At 46.5% G+C, this 11131-nt stretch overlaps 1 protein-coding gene across 2 annotated transcripts in view; it reads left to right on the forward strand.

Annotated features, from left to right (window-relative positions):
- Nucleotides 1–9988, forward strand: part of BEND4 (BEN domain containing 4) — a 122675-nt gene extending 112687 nt beyond the window's left edge. Inside the window, exon 6 of one of the 2 annotated variants that reach the window (XM_072124992.1) lies at nt 9293–9988. In XM_072124992.1, the coding sequence (XP_071981093.1) occupies nt 9293–9510 (218 nt within the window). In that variant the 3' untranslated portion in view covers nt 9511–9988. The remainder of the gene's footprint in view (nt 1–9292) is intronic. The other variant, XM_072125000.1, reaches the window with a different exon arrangement.
- The last annotated feature ends 1143 nt before the right edge of the window (nt 9989–11131 follow it).

The raw sequence follows: 11131 nt of genomic DNA on the forward strand, positions 1-11131 counted from the left end.
TCCCCTTTTATTTTTATATTGTGTATTATATTGTATTGTGGCATTATGTATATTAAGTAAGAAATATATCTTTGTGTGATGTTTGTTGTTAAAGGTGCAACCCAGGGGTGTATCCCTTTAAAACTCAAGGGAAATAGTTGGGTATTTAATGACACCTGTGTGTACATGGATGGTCTCTAGGTCAGAGTGTCTGATCTGACCACAGGGGAGCTGCTTGTTCCAAGGTAGCTGCAATCTATCCCCTGAATTATCAGCATTTTTGTTCTGTACATTTTATTTTTGTGCAAATAAATGCAAGCCTTTTCTTTGGACCTGAAGCCTGAGTAAAGAGTTATTTTTTTTTAACGGCCAGAAGACCCCACATCTCAACACCGTCCCCATTCCCGTTGCACATGCCTGTCCCCATTACCATTGCATATGCCCGTCCCCATTCCCGTTGCACATGCCTGTCCCCATTCCCGTTGCACATGCCTGTCCCCATTCCCGTTGCACATGCCTGTCCCCATTCCCGTTGCACATGCCTGTCCCCATTCCCGTTGCACATGCCTGTCCTCATTCCCATTGCACAGGCCCCTCCCTATTCCCATCGGAACGTGTGACTGCAGCTTCAGCCTTGTTGCTAGAATTCTGTATTATATCTGTACAAGTCTTGTATTGTTATCCGCTGGCGGATGATTCTTCCTTTTCAAGATAAATAATTTTGCAGGCTATTCAAATTGTTGAAGTTAAACTGTATATAAAACCACAAACGGCAGCAGAAACCACAGCGATGAGTAAAGCAGATACTGCACCTGCTGTGTAATGATACTGCTCGCTACATTTGCTCTTTTTTAATCATCTAGATAGACATTATACTACAAGTGTATAAGTAAGACTTGTGCTCGATAATCTGCAAATAGCAATGTCTTGTGTTGAGAATGTGTCCTGATTGCTATGTATACAGGTATATTCACCGTCAGCTTCATTGTACCCAGGCCAGCAAGAAATCCTGATAGGCTCCCACGTGACAAAAGACTTTATTTCTACTCTGAAGGACTGAAACCATTGGGAAGATTTACCTGTCCTGTCCTCTTCCACACAGCGGAATTATAAATCTAAGACTAATATTCTAAAAATGTGCCATGTATCCGAGTGGCTGATACTGGATGATAAAGCGCTTCTCATATCAAAAGGCCCTTCTTAAAGGAAATGATAAACCAGGGACACTTACTTGTGACTGTGGTAATCTTCTTTTATTGTTTTATCCATGCAAGCAAAATTTTCCCATAAGGGCTCTGATGGTGTTACCAGAGCCCCTCTCTGCTTCATGGACGGTTAGACGGAATTAGAATGTCTCAATATCTGCTCCCTCAGAAACGCCCCTCTCACTGCAGCTAAGAAAGTGGGAGGCACACAGTGGGAGGAGGAAGTTCTCCAGCACAGTGTAAAATCCTGTGAAGCTACAGCACTGAGGGACTCTGGTAATGCCCCCGATAGCACTTCTGGCTTATTATCATAATTTTAAAAGTTTATTTTCTTAGAAAGGAGGCCATGGATAACAAATATAAGAAGATTTCCACAATCACAGTGCATGGATCTATGAGTAAGTGTCCCTGTTTTATCATGATGGCAGATTTCCTTTAACCCCTTACTACTCAGCGACGGATATATCTGCCGCTGAGCTGATGCCAGTTTAGCTCAAAATCGGAGCTCCAGGGCCGGCTCCAGGCTTTAGTGGGCCCCTGGGCGACAGAGCTCTAGTGGGCCCCTTTATGGGCCGCCCTCCAGTAGTCACACTGCACCCCCCCCTCCCCCGCGTGGACACACTGCCCCCCCATCCCCGTGTACACATCCCCCCTCCTGTATACACACTGCCCCTCCTCCCCTTGTATACGCACTGCCACCCCTCCCCCTGTATACTCAGTGCCCCCCTCCTCCTGTATACACACTGCCCCCCCTCCTCCTGTATACACACTGCCCCCCCTCCTCCTGTATACACACTGCCCCCCTCCTCCTGTATACACACTGCCCCCCCTCCTGTATACACACTGCCCCCCTCCTCCTCCTGTATACACACTGCCCCCCCTCCTCCTGTATACACAGTGCCCCCCTCCTCCTGTATAAACAGTGCCCCCCCTCCTCCTGTATACACACTGCCCCCCTCCTCCTCCTGTATACACACTGCCCCCCTCCTCCTGTATACACACTATCCCCCTCCCCCTGTATACACACTGCCCCCCCTCCTCCTCCTTTATACACACTGCCCCCCTCTCCTCCTGTATACACACTGCCCCCCCTCCTCCTGTATACACACTGCCCCCCTCCTCCTGTATACACACTGCCCCCCCTCCTGTATACACACTGCCCCCCTCCTCCTCCTGTATACACACTGCCCCCCCTCCTCCTGTATACACAGTGCCCCCCTCCTCCTGTATACACACTGCCCCTCCTCCTCCTGTATAAACAGTGCCCCCCCTCCTCCTGTATACACACTGCCCCCCCTCCTCCTGTATACACACTGCCCCCCCTCCTCCTCCTGTATACACACTGCCCCCCTCCTCCTGTATACACACTATCCCCCTCCCCCTGTATACACACTGCCCCCCCTCCTCCTCCTTTATACACACTGCCCCCCTCTCCTCCTGTATACACACTGCCCCCCTCCTCCTGTATACACACTTCCCCCCCTCCTGTATACACACTGCCCCCCCTCCTGTATACACACTGCCCCCCCTCCTCCTGTATACACAGTGCCCCCCTCCTCCTGTATACACAGTGCCCCCCTCCTCCTGTATACACACTGCCCCTCCTCCTCCTGTATAAACAGTGCCCCCCCTCCTCCTGTATACACACTGCCCCCCCTCCTCCTCCTGTATACACACTGCCCCCCTCCTCCTGTATACACACTATCCCCCTCCCCCTGTATACACACTGCCCCCCCTCCTCCTCCTTTATACACACTGCCCCCCTCCTCCTGTATACACACTGCCCCCCCTCCTCCTCCTGTATACACACTGCCCCCCTCCTCCTATATACACACTGCCCCCCTCCTCCTGTATACACACTGTCCCCCTCCTCCTGTATATACACTGCCCCCCCTCCTCCTCCTGTATACACACTGCCCCCCCTCCTCCTCCTGTATACACACTGCCCCCTCCTCCTCCTGTATACACACTGCCCCCCTCCTCCTGTATCCACACTGCCCCCTCCTCCTCCTGTATACACACTGCCCCTCCTCCTGTATACACACTGCCCCCCTCCTCCTGTATACACACTGCCACCCCTCCCCCTGTATACACACTGCCACCCCTCCCCCTGTATACACACTGCCCCCTCCTCCTCCTGTATACACACTGCCACCCCTCCCCCTGTATACACACTGCCCCCTCCTCCCCCTGTATACACACTGCCCCCTCCTCCTCCTGTATACACACTGCTCCCCCTCCTGTATACACACTGCCCCCTCCTCCTCCTGTATACACACTGCCCCTCCTCCTGTATACCAAACCAAAAAGTTAGCACAAAATTAAGTCGTATCATTTGTTCATAAATTTATGCGAACCCACTCTATTAAACCTTAACAACACCTAAGAAAAGCACATGAGTGAAATCTGGTTCATAGAAATCTCATTATACTGTTTAGTTAAAATTTTATTCATTTTGTTTAATCATTACACTTATTAAAAAACAACAGTATGACAATATGATTTGTAAAATACAAACAAAAGTTAAGTTATCCTCGGGAGTTCCACTAAAGCGTCCACACTCCACAGAAACACAGGAATATATCCAGATTACTGTCCACATATAAATTATTCAAAGATGTATTATAAAGTGCCAGTGCCCTGATATCCATACAAGAAATTTTATCACAAGAAATATTGTAAAGTGCCAGTGCAACAGTAAATAGCAGTACAACCTGACGTAAGTATATGGCTACAGTTTAAGTATTATGTGCCCTTTATATGTTTGTACGGAGATGGCAAAACTGGCTCCTGTATACACACTATCCCCCTCCCCCTGTATACACACTGCCCCCCCCTCTTCCTCCTTTATACACACTGCCCCCCTCCTCCTGTATACACACTGCCCCCCCTCCTCCTCCTGTATACACACTGCCCCCCTCCTCCTATATACACACTGTCCCCCTCCTCCTGTATATACACTGCCCCCCCTCCTCCTCCTGTATACACACTGCCCCCCCTCCTCCTCCTGTATACACACTGCCCCCTCCTCCTCCTGTATACACACTGCCCCCCTCCTCCTGTATACACACTGCCCCCTCCTCCTCCTGTATACACACTGCCCCCCCTCCTCCTCCTGTATACACACTGCCCCCCCTCCTCCTCCTGTATACACACTGCCCCCCCTCCTCCTCCTGTATACACACTGCCCCCCCTCCTCCTCCTGTATACACACTGCCCCCTCCTCCTCCTGTATACACACTGCCCCCCTCCTCCTGTATACACACTGCCACCCCTCCCCCTGTATACACACTGCCCCCTCCTCCTCCTGTATACACACTGCCCCTCCTCCTCCTATATACACACTGCCCCCCTCCTCCTGTATACACACTGTCCCCCTCCTCCTGTATATACACTGCCCCCCCTCCTCCTCCTGTATACACACTGCCCCCCCTCCTCCTCCTGTATACACACTGCCCCCTCCTCCTCCTGTATACACACTGCCCCCCTCCTCCTGTATACACACTGCCCCCTCCTCATCCTGTATACACACTGCCCCTCCTCCTGTATACACACTGCCCCCCCTCCTCCTCCTGTATACACACTGCCCCCCCTCCTCCTCCTGTATACACACTGCCCTCTCCTCCTCCTGTATACACACTGCCCCCCTCCTCCTGTATACACACTGCCACCCCTCCCCCTGTATATACACTGCCACCCCTCCCCCTGTATACACACTGCCACCCCTCCCCCTGTATACACACTGCCCCCTCCTCCTCCTGTATACACACTGCCCCCCTCTTCCTGTATATTCCCTGGCCCCTGTAAGTCTCCCCCTCACCTCACTGATGCAGGTCTCTCTGTGTGGTCCCAGGCAGGTCATGTGACCATGACATCATCACAGGTCCTTCAACCTCTCATGCTGCAGCTCCTGCCGGGGAAAGCAGTGAGTGACTGCACATGTACTCATCGCGATCTGTGTCTGGAGGACACAGATCGCGATGAGAGAGGGAAGGAACCTCCCGGGCAGCGAGGCAGATGTCCTGCTGACCCAGGGAGATCCGGGGACCCGAGTGGGCCCCTACAGTACCTCGGGGCCCCGGCACTTGCCCGGATTAGCCGGGTGCTGGCGCCGGGCCTGATCGGCATGCACGGGGTGTCAGCTGTAACTTACAGCTGACACCCCAGTGTAACACCCACAATCGGAACTCACTCAGTGCGACCGTGGCATTTAACAGGGGTCTCTCCCCCACGATGCCCCCCACGCCGTCTTTGGGGGTCATTTCTATGGCAGTGTCTGTAACATCCCGTCTGTTACTGGATCTTAAAGGCACACTGTCAGCCTATACATGTGCACCAGATTATTGAATACTGGCGCCCGGTCTTCATTAATCTGCACTGCTCAGGAAGTATGCGCCAATACTGGCGCAAACACTTCATACACTTCATAAATACACGTGCACGCAATTAGCACGTTCTTTTCTGCGCAAACTCAGACAGAAAACTGGCACAAACACTTTAATAAATAGGAGATAACATGCAATTACGTCAGGAATCTACAATCCTTGAGTCTATTTTATTGTTGCTTCGGAGCGTCACACACACAACGCCGAATTGAAGCTGTTTGCGCATTTCTATTTTCTCTGTATTTTAATATGGTTTTTGTCCCGAACATTTTTGTTTGCTTTGATTTGAATGATTCTTTTTAATATCCATTTGCCAGACAAAAGGGCCAGCTCCAGGATCATTAATTAAAATACAAACCGCAGTCAATGAACGTTCCGACAAATCATATCAGTCCATAAATACAGATTAACAGATGTCTCTTTTCATCATTATTTAAAGCCAGCCAGATGTTACCGCTATATAAATTAAAGCAGCGGAGATTATGAAGTATAAACTAATAAAGTGGAATGTGAGGCGCTTCTCGGGCACAATGGCGGTATTATAAAGAGGTAGTAGCTACTATTTAATTAATATGATAGTGCTCTAATTGAAAAGATCTAATGTACACTTCAAGAGCTTCATTTTCCAAACACTACAAAGAAAAGCAATACTCTAATGGAAATGCTTCTTTAAAAAAAAAAAAAAAAAACATGTAAAAATGTAAACCTGGATAGGGCTCGGAAGCTTTGCAAAAACAGGGCCCCCAACCTATCACCTACTAGCAGTATTGTAGGTTGCCATGCTATACTACTAGATATGTATCTGTAAACAGTCAGGGGAGTACACAGAAATCTTGGTGCCCTATAACAATATTTTGTCAGGACCCCTTTAAAGTGAACCTGTCACCAGGAATGTAATATTTAGCTGGTGACAGGTTCCCATAGCCAATGCTATGGTGATTTTAAAAACTGCCTTTGTCAGTTTTAGGCATCATTTCAGTAGTTTCATTCACATTAGCTGGCTCCCTGCCAGCAGCATGGGTTGAGTCCGCAGGGAGAGTCCAGTTGCAGCCTGTCTCAGTCTCCTCTCCTCCACACTCATCAGTTCCCTCCCCACTTCCTGTTATTTGCATTGAGCAGGCAGGGGGCTGGGATGGTGTGAAGTAAATTAAGAATGTATAAGGAGACCCCGGCACACGCAAGGATGCAGACCAATCCTTGGGATTCACCGTACACTGCTGGCAGAGAGCCAGGTAATGTAAATTAAACTTACATAAAGTTCTGAAATGATTCAGAATGGGGACAGAAGCCTTTATAAAATCATCATAGCATAGTTTATTGGAACCTGTCAGCTGCTGAAATAACATTCCTGGTGACCGGTTTGCTTTAATATTAATATAAAGTCAAAACTCGTATACTCCTTATTATCTAGATGCCTTATCACTATGGTGCTGGAACCTGCCAGAGAAGTATTTTCCATATGAACCAAAAAAAAAATCGGGTATTCACTAGTAGACCAATCAGAGTTAAGAACTTATAATTTTACTTCTAGTGGTGATTTCCCCACATTTTGGGAAGATGAGATCCGGTCTGGGCTCACTCCCTCCAGTGACCCCATAGCAGTGACATGCTCTGCCTACATAGTTGGGTGTTACCACTTGTACGGACAAACAGTTCACAGTCCTTGTCCCTTCTTACAGCACATCCCTGCACCTCTGGGACTAAATGATTTTTCTTAAGAAGCTTTTTATTCAACCTTCCTGCCGAATAATATAATTTGTGTAATTCTTGTGTGATTCTTTTATTGTTCTTGCTATGACCGACATGTCCTTGTTAGTCCTTGATTATACAAACACAACAGTTCCCTTAACCGTTACAGAGAATTGTAAAATTTGTAAAGATCTTTAGAATCAGCAGGAATGGGTATATTATGCAAATTTCCCAGTAGTTACTTAAAATGCCACATTTTTCTTTAAAGACGACTTGTCAGCTTTCAGGCAGAGAGGCAATCAATAAGGAATGTCAGCGTACAATGTGTGGTGACATTTCTTGTTCAATAGGAGCATAGGAACGGTGGATCAGAAATCACCGATAACGGAAGCTAATTTCTACTTCAGTAAAAACCTTTGTAAATTTCTGTGTACATGAATCCTTTGATGTGTTATAGAGACGTAGAATGGGGGTGGTCAGTGAAGATCTCCACTGGCTTGAAGTTGTGGTACTAAATATCCTTCACAATATTCCATCTCGTGGCCTATCTTTTGTCTGTTGAAATGTATGGTATTTTGGAAATTTCAATACACTAGATCTAAAACACTTTCCATAATTTTTTTTTAGCACGCAATTACCTTAGGACGATTTCTCAAAAATGAGTTTGGTCTGAGCAAAAACGCTTCATGTGCTGGCGGAATATCCTGTATAACTGGACTCAACAAACATGCTGATCTCAGTCCGGTAAAAGGAGGTTTGGTCCAGGAAATCGCTCTAGCACACAAAGCGAGTTTCTCGGACCGAACTTGCTCGTGGGCAACAGGTCTAGACTTGGTCATACACTTCAAATAAGTTTAGGCAAAACAATTGTTCAGGAGGTTCTCTCTTACACATGCAGACTTGCTTGTACCTTAATATTCTTTCACTTAAAACGACCATGGTTGGGGGACCCCTTACATACAAGGTGGCCATCCCAGAGCAGTTAACTATAATCTAATGTTTATGAGCGTCTTAAAGGGAACCTGTTGTGACACTATACAGAGATACCGGAAGAGACTATTGTGTTGCATGAGTGTCCTTGTTTGGAACGTGATAGAAACGCATGGAAAGCAGATGATCTCCATGAGTGCTGATCCACTCTTCTGAGAAGAGCCTATTTTTCTGCTCTATCAAAACCCACCCCTGGAAGATCTAAAAAAAAACCTTTACTTTTGGGTTTACACAAGAGCTTTGAGAAGAAAAAAGCCATTCTTGGTGAACCACCCACAGGTCCTTATAGTTTAGAGTCCCAGATGGCACTATATTATTTCTCTCCTGGCCTCAATAAAAAATAACACTTATACTTACTCACGATGTGCAGTTATTCAGTGAAATCATAAGTGTAGCACATGCACATTAAAGCCAGGGTGTACAACCACAGCTTCCTTGAAGAAGCAAAGCAAGCGAGCGGCAGGAGCAATGGAGATGGATCCAGTGCAGCTCATCAGACTCTCTAGATAAGTGTATATTTAATTATGGTCATGAACAGAGATGATATTGGGAAATTTGGAGAACGAAAACACTAAGCCCCCCCCCCCCCCACTAAGGACCTAATGGTGGTTTACTGTCCCAATCACCCTTATAGGTCCTTACAGGACTGCATGAAACTTGATCTGTCCATTGGACAGTTTTTCATCATTTCTTCATTTTTGGAAATTTAAGCAGCTGTGAAAATGTTAATACAGCTGCTTACACTTCCATAAATGAAGGAAAACTGATTCAAACCAGCCATATACCGGTACTGGTAAACATGCAAAAGAATGCACCGTTTAATAACGCACCAAGAACTGACCAAGAATGCACCGTGTGGCGCACCCTTAGTCTAAGAATACTTGGCTCAAATGTTTTCCATCCTTTCTGTCTTTTTAACATGTTCCTGAATTTATTTTCAACCCAATGGCCACTCAGAAATCCTAACATGATCAAGACAGAACTTGATACATATTCTTGCTTGAGATATCCCCTAAATATTGTCTCCTTTTTTTCTCCTTTCAGAATTTATCAGGATGCATTGCACTTCTAACCCAGATTGGTGGATGCCATCCGAGGAGCAGATCAACAAGGTGTTCAGCGATGCAGTAGGACATGCTCGCCAAGGACGCGCTGTGGGAACCTTCTTCCATAACGGAAACTCCTATTATGATGCCATAGACCACCAAGTGTGTCAAGAGGAGATATTTCACAGAATCTCCCACGATGGATCTGGAGATTGATGAAGAATGTGGACTAAGACGAAAGGAAGGATTGAAAAAAAAAATGTGAAAGAAAAAGTTAGCCACAAAATGAAATCTTAGTGTAATAGTTCAATTAATGTGTCTTCAATGTTTTGTTGCTGTGCCGGGTGCCTAGGACACTAAGTGGGCCCTAACAGCAATACCAGTCTGCCACTAAACCAGTCCAAAGTATACTACAAGTCTGTACAGTGTGTGTGTGCGTGTAAGACTCTCGTCATATTGGTCAATGCTTCAGGGACTTCCTGTGGACTGTATTACGTGACTGTTACTCACTCTCTCCTCCAGATAGAACACAACACGGATGAAAGCGGGCGCTGGGAGACTGGATGTCACTGGGCAGGGACGTGTTGCTGTGTTCTGTAGAATTAGCTTTAATAGAATTTGCATTTTCACAATTGGGTTAAATTATGCAAGAATTCAACTTGTTCATCCTGTGTTCATAAACCGTCGCCACCAATTCCGACACTGAGTATTTTTGCGTCTTTCGGTGTGGATTATTTCTGTGTCTGTGATAATATTGATGTATCTCCGTGCTTATGGCACGTATCGTTTATTTCTTTAACTTCAAAGGCAACGAAGATGAGAGTAGTTTTATTCTCTTTCGGGAACAATCACATCATCATCATAATCTCAGGTTTCTTTGTTACGAGGCTTATCATGCGGAGTAATGTGCTCGCTGAATCAGAAGCCATATCTCTTTTGATTAGTCAAGTGTTCTTCTCACTCTGGGGTTTATTTGGTAACTATAAAACTCCTTTCTTTTCGACTTCTCCATTGTTTTAGATAAATAAGCATGGGTCTTCTCTTAAAGGGGTTCTTCAAAATTTGCTAAAATGATGGCCTGGTACCATGATCTTGGTAAAATTCACATTTATCTGGTTAAAATGCAGTAGCGATAGAGCCATTCAGATGAGCAGCTGTGCCTATTCTGAGTGTCAGGGTCTTGAAGATCAGTCATCTGAAATTCTAAGGACGGTCCCTCAATGTTTCAGTCATTTAAAAGGAATCTATCTGCAATTGTGACCATCCAAAGCTACATACAGTTTAAGGTATTGGTCCTGAACAGGGTCGGCTCCAGGTTTTAGTAGGCCACTGGGTGACAGAGCCTCAGTGGGCCTCTTTGTAGTGAACTCATGTGGCAGCATTAAAAATTCAGAAACTAAAAAGTCTCCTGTTCCTTAAAATATTCCCTAGTTTATCATACCAGCCCCCTCATTAGATACAGTCCTCCTTACCTCCATGGATTCCTTATATACAGCCTATGTGCCCCCCCCCCCCCCAGCAACCTTGGGCCCCAGCACTTGCCCCGTGCTGGCGCCGGCCCTGGAGATCTCTGTATTAAAACTTGTGTGTGTAGTAGTATCAGCAGGACTGTTAAAAATTGATTTATATTCTGGGATTGTAGCTGGACTTGGAACACTCTGATGCCCTTGTGTGTGAGATCTTTCCACTATACACAGCAAAGCCCCTACCAGATTATTAGCTGTTGTACTAAGCCTGCTAGATCATGGGGAGGGGCTGTACTATGTTTAGTGAAGAGATCTCACACACCAGTGCAGTAGAGTGCTCCAGGTGCAGCTACAATCCTGGAATATTTATA

The sequence above is a fragment of the Engystomops pustulosus genome, chromosome 1 (genome assembly GCF_040894005.1).
Source record: "Engystomops pustulosus chromosome 1, aEngPut4.maternal, whole genome shotgun sequence".
Lineage (NCBI taxonomy): Eukaryota > Metazoa > Chordata > Amphibia > Anura > Leptodactylidae > Engystomops > Engystomops pustulosus.